Genomic DNA, 18,350 nt, shown 5'->3' with positions numbered 1-18,350 from the left:
TATCCAAGTTTAATAGATCCATGTCGCAAAGCGTTATTTGAAATGATCTTATAGGATTGATAAAATCATGCATTCTGTACCGGGCTATAGTGCAGCACTGCGCAGACCGATCAGTGGCTGACGTGTTAGAAATTTTGCCCACCTTGAGACAGCGCCGACAGCATGTCACTGTGATGATGTATGGCATCAAAGTACTGTGAGAGTCTGAGAGAGATTCGAGAGCAGTCGGGCGAGTCAGCCGGCAAAGCTTCTTCAGAGCGGCTGCTGGCCGCTGCACGAGCTCTGGTGAGGACACAGCTGTTTCACGATTGGCCAGATTCACTGATGACAACGATCACATGTGTTTTGTGTTCATTCTGACAGCTTCAGTTCCACTAATGTTTTTTTATAACAGTTAAAGCTCTATTCATGTAGTCATAATGTTATATTGTGTCATGTTTATCAAATAAAACTGATCACAAAAGCATAAACTCCACTTCATTGGTATTTAAATAGTATAGGCTTATGCTGAACTTTATTCTTGTTCAAACAGATGCTGTATTAAGCAGTACATAAAATATTGAATGAAAACATCTGAAATGCCCGTGTATTTGAAAAATGTTGCATTTACTTAATTTCATCTGTGATGAAGTATGCAAAAACCGTACAAGCCTCATAAGGGGTGCAGAAAGTGTCCGACTTCACATCTCCATTTTCAGCTTCTCTCTGACTGCATGCAACTCTCGCTGATCGGTCTGTGCAGCGCAGCTTCAAAGGTGCCCTAGATTGTTTTTTCACAAGATGTAATATAAGTCCTAGGTATCCCCTGAATGTGTCTGTGAAGTTTCAGCTCAAAATACCCCATAGATTTTTTTTAATTAATTTTTTTAACTGCCTATTTTGGGGCATCATTAACTATGCACTGATTTTTTCAGCATTGCTCCTTTAAGAGATGCGCTTCCTCTGCCCCATGAGCTCTCGACTATAATACAGTGCATTTACAAAGTTCACACAGCTAATATAACCCTCAAATGGATCTTTACAAGATGTTCGTCATGCATGCTGTATGCATGCTTCGAATTATGTGAGTAAAGTATTTATTTAGATGGTTACGTTTGATTCTGTGTGAGTTTGAGGCTGTGCTCTGTGGCTAAAGCTAACATTACACACTGTTGGAGAGATTTACAAAGAATGAAGTTGTGTTTATGAATTATACAGACTGCAAGTGTTTAAAAATGAAAATAGCAACGACTCTCGTCTCTGTGAATACAGTAATAAACGATGGTAACTTTAACCACATTTAACAGTATATTAGCAACATGCTAATGAAACATTTAGAAAGACAATTTACAAATGTCACTAAAAATATCATGATATCATGGATCATGTCAGTTATTATTGCTCCATCTGCCATTTTTCGCTGTTGTTCTTGCTTGCTTACCTTGTCTGTGCACAGATCCAGCCGTTAATACTGCCTTTCCTTGTCTAATGTATCGAATGGGCTGGCATATGCAAATATTGGGGGCGTACATATTAATGGTCCCAACTGTTACGTAACAGTCGGTGTTATGTTGAGATCCGAGTGTTTTCCGGAAGTCTTTTAAACAAATGAGATTTACATAAGGAGGAGGAAACAATGGGGTTTGAAACTCAATGTATGTCTTTTCCATGTACTGAACTCTTGTTATTCAACTATGCCGAGATAAATTCAAATTCTGATTCTAGGGCACCTTCAAGTCAAACAAGCCTATTGTCTTGTATATCTTTGTATCCTGTAACCTCTGTTTGTGAGTTATGTTTCATGTTCAAGTTTAGTTTTTAAAGTCAAGCCAAGTCAAGTCTTTGTTTATTTTGTATTTGTTCATGTTTTGTTTAAATAAAAACTGCACCTGGGTTCTCACGCTCGCCTCAATGGACTTGTTACAGAAAGCTAGACTTACAGTGAACCCAGCAGTTTGCTTAATTCACATTAGTCAAGAAAAACGAACCATTTAGGACTTCTTACTGAGTTTCTTTGACTTTCCAGCTTTGTGGATTTTAACAACATCGCCATGAAGGATATTTTCAATGGAGGATCAAATGAGCCCATTTGTTCACAGATTCCTGGGGGGAAAAATCCACTGGTCCATGGCGAAATACATCGATCATGCTCTGCTGCTAAGTGGATCATCGTTCAAGGTGGGAATTGCAGAGGAACTCCACAGTTCCGCAGCTCATGCCACACCATGGCCGTGCCGCTGAGCTTCTTCATGTCATGGCTGCCACGCCAGAGCCTCTTCACGTCATGGCCGCCACACCAGAGCCTCTTTATGTCATGGCTGCCACGCTAGAGTCCCCGAACTTGATGGTTGTTCAAGTTTCCCATAGAGATTTTTTGGAGGGAGCTATAGTAACCAAGCTCCAGCAGATGCAGAGCTTGGTTCACAACGAATCTCTTCAGTCACTTGATCTATCTCAGTGTGGACGAGACTCACTGCCATTGTTATGGATCCACAACTGGGGTCAGTGAAAGCGGTGAGCAGGTCAATTTCTGTGGTCCCAAGTCCAAGTCCGGTGGTCCAAAGTCCAAGTCCAGTGGTCCCTAATCCCGTGGTCCCAAGTCCAAGTTCGGTGGTCCCAAGTCCAAGTTGGATGGTCCCGGAAATTATCCCTTTGTCCACAGCGTTGCCTGTGATGGCAACTTCCATCCTGTGTGTTTGAGCTGCACACACTTCCCCCGAAGTGGCAGAGACCGCTACAGCTCCTATAGAGGCGGCAGTAACAGCAAGTGAACTGTCCCATGTTACGGACACTGAGGCCGTCCATGAACTCACTGTGCCCCATGCTAAGGCCACGGAGGCCGTCCATGAAAACACTGTGCCCCATGCTAAGGCCGCGGAGGCTGTCCATGAACTCACTGTGCTCCATGCCACAGCGGCCGTTCATGTTCTTTCTCCACCAGGGCATCTCGATCCACCAACTCCACCTTGGTGCTCTCTGGCTCCACTAAGGAGGTGGTCACCACGATCCAGGCCCTCCACTGCTCCACGATCCTGACCCGCCACTGCTCCACTGTCCAGGCCCTCTACTGCTCCACAATCCAGGTCCTCCACTGCTCCACAATCCAGACCCATCACTGCTTCACAATTCAGGCCCGCCACTGTTCCACAATCCAGACCCGTTACTGCTCCACGATCCAGGTCCACATCCATGCCATGATCCAGGGCCACTTCTACTTCACTGGCCTGGGCCTCCATCTCTCCCCCTGTACCGCCTCCGTTCTACCACCCTCCTGGATTTTTCATGTTATTTTGGGGTTCTGAGTTGGTGTTCCATCGAGAGCCACCCTTTGAGGGGTGGAAATGTCACGTTTGGCTTTGGATTTTGGCTCGCGTTTATGTTTTCATGTCTTTTATTTTGTTGTTTTCATAGTCATGGTTCCTGTTTGTCATGATTACCTTATCCCTCATGTGATCATGTCATGTGCTTCCTCAGTCTTATGTGTAATGTTCTCATTGGTTCATTGTCTGATTGGTTTATTGTTTCATTAAATTCAGGTGTTTCTTGTTGCTTATTAGTCTGTGTATATATAGTCCTAATGTACCATTGTCTATTGTCTGGCTTTGTTCCCTGTAACCTCTGTTGGTGAGTTATGTTTCATGTTCAAGTTTAGTTTTCAAGTCAAGTCAAGCCAAGCCAAGTCTTTGTTTATTTTGTATTTGTTCATGTTTGTTTAAATAAAAACTGCACTTGTATTCTCACTGCACTTGCTTCAATGGACTCTTTTAGTACTTCAGCTTAAACCTATTTTATTTGGTTAATTTTCATTTAAGTTTTTTATTTAAAATTTTAATATTCATATATATATTTAATATTAATATTCATCTAATATTCATATAGTATTGGTTTATGTTTTAACACATTTTTAATAGTTTTAGTTAACAATAGCAACACTTCTTCAGAAGACTTCAAATATAGTGTATGCATTTGTTTTTTGGTGCTTTTTTGTCTTTTTTTTTTTTTTTTTTTGGAGATGGATAGGTCCCAGATTCTACACTCTTATTATTCGTAAAAGACACTGTTTTTCCCAGAAGAAAGAAAGTTGGTCAGGTTTGGAACAGTTGAGTAAATGCTGACGGAATTTACATTTATGGGTGAACTGTTCCTTTTAGGAATCAGGCCTGACTGTTGCCATATAATTAGGTCCACATGAGAGGCTCCAGTTGGAAGTTAGAAGTTGGAAGCTTCGCAGCAGGGAGCTTGTGTGCAGTGTGCTGATAAGCTGCAGTCCCCACCACAGTCATTTTCAGTGGATTGGTTCATGTGGTGGACATAGGAAGTGTTAAAGAAACAATGCACAGCTTTCTCTGTTTCCAAAAGATCACTCGACTACATAATGCACCTTCTGTACGCTTTCTATTCGACTACATACGTCTGCCTTAATGAAATACAGTATATGATGATATACTGATCAGGCGTCAAGGTGTTCTCTTTTTCCAAGCTCAATGACGCACATCTCTGTCAGTATCCATGTCAGTATTTTAAAGAGGCTATATTATGCCCTTGATTTTGTTTTTAGGGTCTACTAGAATAGGTTTTCATGCTTGAATGTTGAACGCTCTGGGGTGCGTTTCCCAAAGCGAACTATGGTCGCAAGTTCCGTCGTTACCAATAGAATTCAATGGGACTTACGACCATAGTTTTCTAACGATGCTTTCGGGAAAAAACACCCCTGTTTAAAGGTGCTAAAGAGGATGTTTTGTTTTATACATTTTTGCAATATTACTTGAAACTGTCTTTACTAACTGATAAAAGACTATTTATTAGGTGCACTGAAAGTAATAATATTAATATACATCATCTGTGCACGAGGTAGGGCCTTAAAAACATCAGGCCCTCTGGCTTGTCAATCACTGCCATGACGTTCCTTGTGCGAGACGTGCACGGCTGCGCGCTCCAGTAACATTCCACACTCCACAGGCGCCGCATGCAATGTTTTTGTCAGGAGACAGGAGTAACAACTGCAGATTATGAGTCACCTGCGGTGAGTCCGACATAATGAATCCACTAAGTGTGTGCGCGGCTTTAAGTGTAAGGCCGATTATGAATGTAAATTGATACTTATGACTATCACGCTCAAACACGTCCAGTCAGAGCCAGTTGCTTTCAGTCTGCGATTACAGTCGGTGTTCAAATTCCATGTGAAAGTATATAAATCTGCTTCAGGAGCAGGAAACAATCGCTGTATGTTGAGCACAGTCAGAATGTTTTAGCTAGTCGTTAAATGTGTGCCCGGCTTAATAACACCGCGAATGCCGGTGGTAAACACTCGTGTTCCGATACTCGTGCACGAGTTTTGGGAGGCGTTCCCTCTAAATGAGCTGTGAAAGAGGGGGGTTGTTCTTAGCACCTTTAATTCCTGTGTCTATGAAGCCCCACCTTCCGAAAAGTGTAATGTGCTCTGATTGGTAGGCTGGACCAGTGAGTTGTGATTGGTTAACTGCTTTTGAGCGTGTTTCTGAAGTGCCACGCCCCTTTCCATAACCGTGGCTTTCAGCTTCTCGGTTATAAAAACTAACACTTAGACATGGCGACAACACAACTCAACCAGACCTCAAACATTTTTTATGTGTATGCCTTGGGTGGGAATTGTTTAAATGAGGAATATTGTGATGTTTGTTCCCTGAAGAAAACTCAAGACTACAATTGAGGCATTTCAGAGAGTTCAGAAACAGTGCTTACTGATAGATAATAACCCTTTGTGCTTGTAACTTTGCAGACATTTTTCATGCTCAAATAGCATCATTACACACTAAAGAAAATGTAAAAAAAGCAGAATAGGTACTCTTTAAGAAAAAGTAAACATTTCTCAAGGCTATAATCATAAAATGCTTAAAGGCCCACAGCTATTGAACAGGTGGTCATTGGGAGCTTCCCAGCATCACCAGTTATGTTATAAATGAGTGACACACTCACTGCGGCATCCCGATATGCGGCCCTCCCCACGTCGCATTATGCAGCTGTTATTAGAGATAATCCAGGCAGTGGGGGCTTCTCTTTCAGGCAGTATCATGTAATGATATTTTAATTACATCCGGCCAATAAACTTTAGTACTTCTGAACTCGTGCGCTGACCTGATTGTATACTCTTACTCTAAAACTGTCAACGTAATATGCAAGTCTGCAAGTGCGCTCTACTTTAAACCAGGTCAAAGGGCCAGAAGGCAAAATATATAGCTGCATGTTCAGCACACCAAAAATGTCTCCCTCCCCTTGATAATACAGCCAAGCAGCTGAGAATGACATTGTACATTTGACAGTCATGCATTATCTTTGTACAGTTTAAAGCAGTGTTTCCTTTAGCGTCAGAATACATCAGACATTATTCAGGATGTCTTATGTCATTATGCTCATGTCAACAGCATGTAAACAACATATTTAGTGTTGTTTGCTCATCTGCATCTATTTGCAGAGAGCTCAGATGGATGTACACTACCGTTCAAATATTTGGGATTGGTATGATTTTTAGTTCTTTTTAAAGAAGTGTTTTATGATCACAAAGGTTGAGTTTATTTTATACTAATACTATTAATACTGTAAAATGTTAATACAATTTAAAATAACAGTTTTCCTATTTATTATTTTAAAATGTAATTTATTCCTCTGATGACAAAGCTGAAGTTTGTAGCCATCTAATATTTTGATTTGGTGTTCAAGAAAGGTTTCTTATTATCAAAGTTAGTTAGTTGTAGAAACCGTGATACATTTTTTTCAGGATTCTTTGATGAATAAAAAGTTTAAAATAACAGCATTACAAATATTTTTTTATGCTTTTTAATATTAGATAAACCCATACGCAAATGGCATCTAAAAACAAAACGAACTGTGGATGGTCTCTTTTAATTTACTTTAAGTTATTCTTAAGTGGGCGATTCTTGGCCAGAATAAGCTGCAATCTGGACAAGACTTTAATGCTGTTTGTTAAAAGTCTGGCTTTGCAGGAATAAAAAGAGATCTTTCATCAGGCATGTTGTTGGTTTTCAGGCCCGGCTCACCTGGCAGCTTTGTCTCTGAGCTCACTGACCTTGCCCCACTCTGATATCACTACCATTGACCTTCACTGTCTCCTTTTCTGCCTCTAGATGCTTCTGTAAAGTTCATGATGATGCTTATAGTTATCATTTCAGTGGCCCTGCGCTTTCTGCACCCAGCAGATAAAACCTTATTAGATAATCAAAATTCACCGTAAAATGCGATTAGGAGTTCTGTGAGAATGCAAATGCTTTGTCCGTAGAAATGAATGCTTAGCTCTTGAAAGTTCCCAAAGATCTGTGCATGTTGTCCCTCAGGGTGCTCTGCATAGTCATGAAAGAGCAATGTGTTTCTGCCTAAATGCAGCAGAAAAAATAAACATATGCAGTGAATTAAAGTGTCACTGCATTTGAAGACAGCATTATGAAAGTGTTCTAAGGGTGTATTCACACTTGGAAGGTTTGGTTTGATTAAACGAATTCTGGTGCGATTGCTCTTTAAGTGCGATTCAATTGAATAAGTGTGAACACTGCTATCCGAACCCTGATGCGCTCTAAACAAGTCGATTGAGCTTTAAACCAAACGAACTCTGGTGCGGTTCGAATGAAATATGAACGCAACACAGACCAAAGACATCAAGCCGAAGTAAAAACAGGATGTGATATCACAAGATATGTCCCTAAAAAGGAAAGAATGCTCTAGCATATCTGGCTCAGTTTTGACTCCTCTATAAGTTCTCAGCTGGTAAAAATTCCATCCTATTTTACATTATTTCCAACATTCCATCATGTTTTGAATGTTCGGTAAGTTCTGTCACAAAATATATGTTATAAACGCCTTTTTTGTATCTTTAGGTTTGGTCTTAAAGGTGCCCTAGAACTTTTTTTTAAAAGATGTAATATAAGTCTAAGGTGTCCCCTGAATGTGTCTGTGAAGTTTCAGCTCAAAATACCCCATAGATTTTTTTAAATTCATTTTTTTAACTGCCTATTTTGGGGCAGAATTAGAAATTAGCCGATTCAGGGTGTGTGGCCCTTTAAATCTGGTGCTCCACGCCCCAAGAGCTCACGCTTGCCTTGAACAACATAAAAAAGTTCAAACAGCTAATATGACCCTCAAAATGGATCTTTACAAAGTGTTCGACATGCAGCATGTCTAATCGCGTAAGTACAGTGTTTATTTTGATGTTTACATTGATTCTGAATGAGTTTGATAGTGCTCTGTGGCTAACGGCTAATGCTACACTGTTGGAGAGATTTATAAAGAATGAAGTTGTGTTTATGCATTATACAGACTGCAAGTGTTTAAAAATGAAAATAGCGACGGCTCTTGTCTCCGTGAATACAGTAAGAAACGATGGTAACTTTAACCACATTTAACAGTACATTAGCAACATGCTAACGAAACATTTAGAAAGACAATTCACAAATATCACTAAAAATATCATGTTATCATGGATCATGTCAGTTATTATTGCTCCATCTGCCATTTTTCGCTATTGTCATTGCTTGCTTACCTAGTCTGTTGATTCAGCTGTGCACATCCAGACGTTAATACTGCCTGCCCTTGTCTAATGCCTTTCATAATGTTGGGAACATGGGCTGGCATATGCAAATATTGGGGGTGTACACCCCGACTGTTACGTAACAGTCGGTGTTATGTTGAGATTCGCCTGTTCTTCGGAGGTCTTTTAAACAAATGAGATTTATATAAGAAGGAGGAAACAATGGAGTTTGAGACTCACTGTATGTCATTTCCATGTACTGAACTCTTGTTATTTAACTATGCTGAGGTAAATTCAATTTTTGAATCTAGGGCACCTTTAAAAATCAGTGTGAATGCCAAGAGAACCAGGACTAAGGGTGTGTTCACACTTGTAGTTCGGTTCTCTTGGTTCTGTTGGTCTGGACCATAAAGGAAAATGATACATTTAGTCCTGGCTCACTTAGCGTTCACACTGTCATGACGTATATTTTGCGATGAAACTTGTTGAACATCCAAACAATGCTGTGTGCTGGGCTAAATGCGCTTACTGTATGTGCGTATAAATATGATGGTATGGAGCTGAGAACTCGTGAAGAGCTTAAAAAATGTGTAAAGGAGTCAAAACAGTGGCAGGAATCCCCTCAGTCACACACAAAGAAAGATCTGCTGTGAGGAGACGTGGTTCTGATTCCTGTACCGAACTGTGGGCAACATCACGACTATAACGAGAAAAAACAGGTATGCTTGAGTATACATTCACATCTTGTGACATAATGTCCTGTTTTTGGTTTGTTTACATGTCTTTGGTCTGTGTTGCATTTATATTTTAATTGAACCGCACCACAGCTCATTCGGAAGCGGACCGAGACCCATCTTTTCGGGAGTTTCGGTCCACTTGTTTAGGGTTCGGATGGCAGCGTTCACACTTATTCAAATGAATCGCACTAACAGAGCATTCGCACCAGAGTTTGTTTAATTCGAATCAAACATGCCAAGTGTGAACACACCCTAAATGTAACATTTTCTTTTTTGGTCCATAAAGAAAACCAAGAAAGAACCAAGAAAGAACCAAGAGAACCGAAATACAAGTGTGAACACTCCCTAATTGTCATTTGGTGCTTGTCATGTAGCTTAGAGCTTCCCAACTGGTTTTCCTTTAGGACCTAGATTTTACATCATTTGGACAATTTTGAGACCTAAACAGAACTGATATCACACCGTATAAATTTGAACAAAAAGTCCTCAAACATTTAAATTGATATGTAATTATGCACAATTATATGCTTTGCTGCATTTTATACTTCACTTTATACTATACAGCTTTCCATGACCCTATCAGAAGAACAGACTTGCAACCCAATTTTTGTCATAACCGCCAGCTGATAACCACTTATTTAATGGAACTTTTATTTAGAACACATTACAGTGCATTAACCGTAGAAACAGTCCCACTGCTGAAACCTCAGATTAGATGCTTTGCATCTTATGAATTGCACCTTATTTGTCCGGTTGTTCTTCTCCGAACGTCTGTTTTGCAGAACAAAATCATTAGAGCACAGATTTTGGCCTGTGGCAATGACTGTGTTTTTCAGCATATGGACATATGAAGGTCAGTCATAGTGACCGTGGTCAGTATAGAAGCTATTAAAATACTGAGGGAGCTAAATGGCTGGCTCAGCGTTATTATAGCACTTATCGACTGTGCCCATTTCTGTCCATTTACCTCATCCAACTGGCACAAAAACGGTCTTATTGAATTGCTCATCGCTGTTGGAATACTAATATGGATTTGCCACATTGCCCACATGAGCATCACATCTTGCCAAAAGACATGCATTTTAAAATTGTGCATTTTAACCCATTGTTGCTTTCTTATTGAGATGTGACAGCATTTTTAAAACATTACGTTATTAAAAATATGCACCTTTATGATATATTGGACGTGTACCATGGTATTATTTAGAGTAGGCTAAAGAGTAGTACACCTCTCTGTAGGAGTAAGATGTAGTATGGTGTCACGACATAATGCTCTAAATGGTACTTTATGTAAGTTAAATTGTCGTAATTACTTGTTAAATATCAATTTCATCGGCTTCCTCTTGTGCACTGTAATGCTTGGTGTATTTTAAAGCACATTCATGCTGAAGTTGTGCCGCAAAGCTGCAAACATTAATGGCAGATTCTCTGGAGACGGTCACGCATCTGGGAGTAAGTGAGTGCGGGGCAGCTGTGGCGCAGCACGGGCAGTCTGACAGCGGCGCTCCCGGGAGAGGAGGGGTCTATGTTTGTGCATGTGTGCACTGTTGCGATGTCCGATTCGCGAACGAATCAATTGTTTTGAACCGCTTGACTCGGATCATTTGAACCGAATCGCATTGCTGTGGTAAATTACCTGTAAATGAGATTATTGGGCGTATAAAATTTAAGTAGATGCCATGTTGAAATTAAAAACTTAAATACAATGTTTATTTGTTTCAAGTTGCAGCGAATAGTAGCCTACAGAATTGAATTGAATCATTTGAGCAAAGCGAGTCACTGAAATTAATCAAAATTCTTCTCCAGTTTGTCCATTGAATTGAATTCAATTGTGAATTGTTAAACCAAATCACTGCGACTGAACCCGTTCAAACGCTGGGAATGATTCAATCCGAGTCTTAAATTTAATTTAAAGTTGGCTACTTTTTTATTGGTATTATTGTGTTTACATATAGGCTAATATTACCAAAGCATTATAGGCTTTTAAAACAAGTAATGTTAGAAAAATAAACAATATAACAATAATAAATAGCCTAACAATGAAAATGTATTAAAATAAGGTGCTAAGAAATTAATAAAAATACATATATAGGCTATGATATAATATAGACATGTATTAAGAAGAAAAAAATAATATATGTGATTATTTTTTGTATAGATATTTCTCAGGGTGAGTTTAGAAACGTTTAGACCGTCTTTGTGAGCTTGTTCAACCGATTCTTTGAAAAGATCCGACTCAAAAGAACGATTCATTCAGGAATCAGACATCACTACTGCAGTCTACTCCGGGCAGGAGAAACACGCACACACATTAAGAGCAAGAGAAGTGCTTGCACGTCAAAACTGAGCCTGAGGGGGAAAAAACTTACGCAGTCTCCATCATCACAGATTCACGTTAACATTTTACAAAGGTCACGCATGTCTTTCCAACATATTAGTGTTTCATGTACTGTAATTCCTCATCAGAGTCACAGGACTAACTATGTATAGTAAGCAAAAACACGCAAAGTCAGTCGCGCGGAGTGGGGATGACAGCCTGACTCATCGCTAATGTGCTGGATGACTTCACTCCTGCTTTTTGGAGAGAGGATTGCGGCTGTGAGTGTGACTCTGGGGTCTCATAACGAGCACAACACCGCAGATACTAGGCTATAGCTGCACTGCATCCGTCCACACTGCCACTGCCGATGCTTTTCTCATAAGAGACTCGGAAACACGCACCTGACTCTTATTAGAAATGGAGTGGAACCACGTCGAGACCGTGCAGGAATTCACTGCTGAAGGACAATGCAGCAAAATTAAGGTCCGATCATGCAGAATAACCTGGGACTCTCACCAGGTAATTTTCGCGCCCCTCTTCTAAGTGTATTTGTAGCATTGATTTGTGAAGAGCAGAACCGGTTTACTCACATTTTCACACTGTTCGTTTGTTGATCAATAGGAAAAAGGATTGACCAGTTGTGATAAGTGTCAAAGTGTTGGATCAGGTTACTTTGTTGTAGTTATGTGAGCTGATAAATCACAGCTTTATGTAAGGGAAAGGGATGCTCTCACCTGACATTTGGGTAGTTGACATGACATTTCAGACAGTGAGTGGCTAATGCTATAGTTCATCTTTGTATTTTTCTAATATGTATAATTATTATACATGCAGTTTTTGTGATCTTATATTAGTACTAGTGACTAAATTGAATGTTGTTCTCTTAAATGATTTATGCGAGCTTCAAAAGTGAAATAAAAATGGCAAAAAAACTTTAAAAATATATATTAATATACTCTTGCTCTTATACATACATTAACTTTTTAGGATATATATAATCTTCACTTTTCACTTTAAAGTCTCTTGACAGAAATGTGATAGAGGTGAAACTAATATGGCAAATTATATTTTAGGATGTCTCCTATTACCTTAGATCAGACACAATATTTTAATACTGAATGTCATCCTTTTGCAATTGCAGCCATTTTGTAATATTTGCAATTGTCACTATTAGTTGACAAATCATCATTTTCCCTACAGCTACCATTCTGGGGAAATGCTTTATTTAATAATTTATGGTTTATAATTTACACGGTTTTATATTTCAGCAATGCACCAATATTTAGATAAAATATATATTCTGAATAAATTTGCTTTGACATTAAATTCATGTTACCTGTCACAAATAAAATTTTCTTTGACATGACAAAATATATATTTTTCCATCTTTAACTTTTCTCTAGCATCTCTCAATCACATACAGCTGTAGATTATGGGCCCTTTGTTAATATATGGTAATGTGATAAAAAAAAGTGCTCAGTTTACAATCTGAAACTTATTACTCTCACTCTCACTCTCCTCTAAATGTTATTTGTCAACTACTCATTTACAGGTTTGCCAGAATCAAGCAGGTTTTATTACTTGTGATTAAATAGGTGTGATGAATTGAAGCTTTCGGTACGCTTTCATTTTCAGGAGTTGCCATGTCAGACCTTAAAAAGAGCATTTTTGAGAATTGTTCTTGTGACGGGAGGAACTGAAAGTACTCTAATTATGGCTCATTTGTCAGGCGAGATATGAATAGCAGTGGCTGCGGGCAGGCGATGACCTAATGGACTATGTCATGTGTGAAAAAGGGTGAAAAGGAGAGAGGTAAAGAGAGAATGATGTCTCCTCCTTAGATACTATTGGCTGTAAATGTAATTTTATATGCTTTATTCACAAAGTCACTCATTTTGCTGTGAGATGTTTTAATATATTCCTCATGCTTTAGTTTATGCAGGGTGGGTTGATAATGTAATGGGTGAGTGTGTTTAATACTTTGTGAGTGAGTGATATCCTAAAAAGAGGGCCTGTTTCCTCAGAAGCACCAGGTGCTCACCAACACCAGAACGGCCCCAGGGGTGACCTCATTTTCTGTGGCTAGTACCACATTTCAGGCAAATCTTTTCTCAGAATGAACATCCAAGGTTGCTAAGAAAGGCACTCCCTGAAAGAATTGAGATTTTTCCATGAAAGAATGTTTCCCTAGCAGAGAAAGCCTTTGTTTTTAATGGTACCTGTAGATTATCTGTAATGTTGTTTGTACATGTTGTCTGACACTTTGCTAAATGTTTCCTTCCCAGTATTGCTTTCCTGGTATTTCCTTAAGTGATTAACCACATGGCATTTACAGTTCAAGGTGATTGGCTTCAACTTGTCAGCAGAACGGAGCGCCAATCAGCAAAAATGGCTGATTTCAAACCGCATGCTTCTAGGGGTCCTTCATTAGTCAGTCAGTGAGTGAGCGGCCATTGAGATGAATGTGAATATTAACACATAGCTTTTTCCAGTTATTATAGATCCCAGTGCAGTTCTATTGACCATCAGAGTTGAGTATTTCTGCTTTATCTAGTGGTAGTTCTATATTAACTGGTCAGCCCCAATTTTAACATAGATTTGCCACATTGATTTTTCTTATAAAATCTCAGTGATGCCTCAATGAGATCATTTAGATAAATGTACCCTCCACAGATATGAGGTTTTTCGGAGTACTGCTCTGACTCACTGGGGCCTGTCAGATGTTTTAGTCATTATAAGAATAACGTGTGCAGTGAGCCAGTTATGGAAATTGAGAGAAGCCAAAGACTCCATTATTTTGAATGTGTGCTATACTGATATGTCAGACAGAAAGACTATCCCTGTTTTGTTTGTGAAATTCAGTAATATTCGGATACATAAGCTCTTGTTACTTGTGATTTTGAGTGTCGATGTATACATTGTGTTTTTGAGCATGCCTATATTTTTAAGTATGAGTGAATGTTATGGAGTGTATATAGGTGAGTTTACATAATCGCTGGATATGGCATCCTGTTCAGTCTCTCTAGACATTTCCTCGTGATTCTATGGTGATTTCTTTTTTTGTTTGATTGTACCTGTTAATTTGTTGTTGTTTACTGCAGATATTTCTTTTGCCCAATGCCACACAGCTGTCTGCCCTGCTGAAATCAACAACTTGGACAAGTTTAAATTCTAAACTGGTTAAGATGGACAATGGTGGTCTGTTGCTGGCATGAAAATGCAAAAATAACAACAACAACATGAACATATATGGTCATTTAAGGTCACCACCAGCTGAACCTGCTTAGGTTTACACGATAATGATGAACTTAAAACGGAAATGTTTTTCCTTTGCATTTTTCTCATACAGACAACAGAGTTTTCAAAATGATCCCGTTCACACGGAAGCGGGAAAATGACTAAAACTGTATTATGCATGCCAGGCCAGTAGTTGGCGACGTCACTTTGTAAAAAGAAACACTATGTGCCAATATACTGAACACGTAATACAATACGCATGCGCATGACGTCACTGTTTTCACAAATTTGTGTTTTTGTAGTTTACATAGAGACGATAACTGTATAATTTTCAAAAACTTGGAATTTGAAATCCGTTTTCAAAAGTTTGCATTTTCAGGTCTCCAAAACGCTGTCATTTTGTAAATGAATGGCCAAAAAGCATAAAAAGTTTTTCATTTTTAGTTGAAAATGTTTTTTCTTGTAACGCTTTGATTGAATTTATTTTAGATAGTGGTTGTCTACATGAAAATTAACTCAAAATATCTAAGAAAACACTGCATTTGATTTGAACTAGTTATAAACCAATATAAGAATTAAAGTAGCCAATATTTGGCCTATTTCGATATGATTTTCTTTTTCAATATTATTTTCTGTCTATTTTTGAGTAAATTTAAAGTAAATGTTGTTTTATATTTTTATTTAATTTCAGCAATTTTGTGTACACCTCATTTATTCTGTCATTTATTACTCACCCTCATGCCGTTCCACAGCCGTAAGACCTTCGTTCATCTTCGGAACGCAAAGTAAGATATTTTTGTTGAAATCTGATGGCTCCGTGAGGCCTGCATAGGGAGCAATGACATTTCCTCTCTCAGGATCCATTAATGTACTAAAAACATATTTCAATCAGTTCATTCAATATAATAAAGCATCGAGAATATTTTTGGTGCGCCAAAAAAACCAAAATAACGACTTATATAGTGATGGCTGATTTCAAAACACTACTTCATGAAGCTTCAGAGCGTTATAATTCTTCTGTGTCGAATCATGATTCAGATCGCGTGTCAAACCGGCAAACTTCTGAAATCACGTGACTTTGGCGCTCCGAACCGCTGATTCGACACGCTGATTCATTATGCTCCGATGCTTCCTTGAAGCAGTGTTTTGAAATCGGCCATCACTAAATAAGTCGTTATTTTGTTTTTTTGGCGCACCAAAAATATTCTCGACGCTTTATTATATTGAATTAACTGATTTAAATATGTTTTTAGTACATTAATGGATCTTGAGAGAGGAAATGTCATTGCTGGCTATGCAGGCCTCACTGAGTCATCGGATTTCAACAAAAATATCTTAATTTGTGTTCCGAAGATTAACAAAGGTCTTACAGGTGTGGAACGACATGAGGGTGAGTAATTAATGACATTATTTTCATTTTTGGGTGAACTAACCCTTTAATTTGTATTAGGCCTACATATGTTGTGAGATGAATATCAGCTTTGGGTAATATACAGTCTGTTGACTACTAATTTGAAACCAATTTTATTCTTAAGATGGCTGATAATTTTTATTTTATTGGAAAGATTTCATAAAAAAAACAAAAAGTAGAATTTTTTTTGTTTCAACAAGTGAAGTTCAGCATGCGCAAAGACGATTTTACGTTAATTTGTGTGTATGTATCTGTGTCTGTATGTAGGTGGGGAATCCACGTGTGGAGTTAACACTGTCAGAGCTGCAGGAGATGGCAATGCGACAGCAGCAGCAGATCGAAACACAGCAGCAGATGTTGATAGCTAAGGTATGAAGCCTCCTATCTCTTTATTTATTCATATGTCTTCAGATCTTTTTCCTCTTCTTATGTTTGCACTGTTAAATTGAGAAGAAATTGCCTGTCCTATGCCTAAGTCCTCTTTTATTTAGGATAAGATATGCATATTTTATTTTAGAGTCATAGTGCTCTGCTGGTCTGCTGACTTCTGCTTATTAAAATGAAGACCCCTGTGGTTCGCCATAAGCAGGTGTACACACATGCATAAGGGGCATATGTGAACACATGGTCATATCATCTGGGGAGTGCATGAACTGTCATGTTTGATTAATTGTACTAGCCTGGTTCCATGTGGCCATGTCAGGATTTTTCTAAAAGCCTGATTTGCATTTTAAAAGTGCACTCAAACCTGACATCATTCGTCTAATTCGGCTCTTTTGATATTGTTTTGAGAATTATTTGTCTCTAGTGTGTGATGGTTGAATATAACACTTAGGTCAGGGCTGGAGGGAACTGTGCGTGTTGCCTGGATGCAAAGTTCTTTTCCTTAAACAACAACAGGAAAGAGACTGCATTCACATAGGAAATTAGATCAGCATGGAACTGCAGCTGTCAGGAAGAGGGTGGACGTTAAGACCACTGGAGATTGAGTCTGCATGTACGTGTGCTCGTGAAGGTGTAGTCAGTTCCCGGGAAAAGAAGTACCAGAATGCTTGGAAATTCGCAGACAAGCGACACAGGGACTAGCTATGATCTTTGAAGTATATTTTACTGTGTATTTCATGAAAAAGTATCAAGAAGTCATCAACTCACCTGTTGTAAGGTAAACAAATGCATGTCTGTTTAGAACTTTTCATGTAGAGGTGGTTGTTGAATTTCTAATGTGTTTATTGTATTCTTCTTAGTTTTATATTGCTAATACATATTGTTTTGTGAATAGATAATGCAGATTTGAGGCAATTTCCATCATGTCAGACAAGAAAATATTGATATTTTTCACTTTAAACATTGTATAGAGATAAAAATAAATGAAATAATATAAAAAAGTGCATGCATATTTCAAACAAACATGTTGTATGTAACTACCAGTAGTAGCCCCGTGGTTAAAACACACTTTGTTTGTTTGTCCATTCATTTAACACTGAATTGTGTCGAGTCAACACTCTGGGACTGTTAGGCCTGGCTTTGTATTTGCTCATTCTGAAGCAGACCTGAAAGTGCTAGTCAGCATGAATGCCTGTGCTTCCCTCCACTTTCTATTTCAGTCTCATTCCTCATTTTTGGGTGTGTTATGTTGTAATATCCCACATAACGGAATCTTTCATATACAGTTGGAGTAATTAGAGTATGATTTTCTACATGTAATCGCTTCTCTGTTAACATAACATTGGCACTGAAATTAAGTTGATATTCTTTTATCTTTCCTCTCTCTATTTTACCATCCTACCTGGTCCTTCCTTATTGTTTCCATCCCATTCTCTCGCAGCTCTCCACTGTGCGTAGTGAGGTGTGAGAAAGGGCTTTTGTTGATCTGTTTCGTGTTTGTTTTGATAATCTGTGGAGCATGCCCCCCCCCCCCATTTTGAAATTGACCCTCTCCTGTCCTTCCATTTCCTCTCCTTTCCGTGTTTAGGAGCAACGATTGCGGTATTTGAAGCAACAGGACCCACGTCAGGGCCAGTCCGTGTCTGAGAGTGAGAAGCTCCAGAGGTTGAGGGAAAGAGTGGACAGTCAAGAAGCCAAACTCAAGAAAGTCCGTGCCATGAGGGGCCAAGTGGACTACAGCAAACTCATCAACGGCAACCTGTGTAT

The 18,350-nt window shown here is 38.9% G+C and overlaps 1 protein-coding gene across 5 annotated transcripts in view; it reads left to right on the top strand.

The window, feature by feature from the left end:
* ppp1r13ba (protein phosphatase 1, regulatory subunit 13Ba) overlaps positions 1-18,350 on the top strand; it is a 52,109-nt gene that overhangs the window by 22,787 nt on the left and 10,972 nt on the right. For 4 of the 5 annotated variants that reach the window (XM_048190659.1, XM_048190657.1, XM_048190660.1 and 1 more), the window contains exons 5-6: positions 16,467-16,568; positions 18,172-18,346. In XM_048190659.1, the coding sequence (XP_048046616.1) occupies positions 16,467-16,568; positions 18,172-18,346 (277 nt within the window). Of the gene's footprint in view, positions 1-11,532; positions 12,071-16,466; positions 16,569-18,171; positions 18,347-18,350 lie in introns of those variants that run through there. The other variant, XM_048190661.1, reaches the window with a different exon arrangement.

The sequence above is a fragment of the Megalobrama amblycephala genome, linkage group LG5 (assembly GCF_018812025.1).
Source record: "Megalobrama amblycephala isolate DHTTF-2021 linkage group LG5, ASM1881202v1, whole genome shotgun sequence".
Lineage (NCBI taxonomy): Eukaryota > Metazoa > Chordata > Actinopteri > Cypriniformes > Xenocyprididae > Megalobrama > Megalobrama amblycephala.
This window is presented reverse-complemented; position numbering and strand designations above follow the sequence as displayed.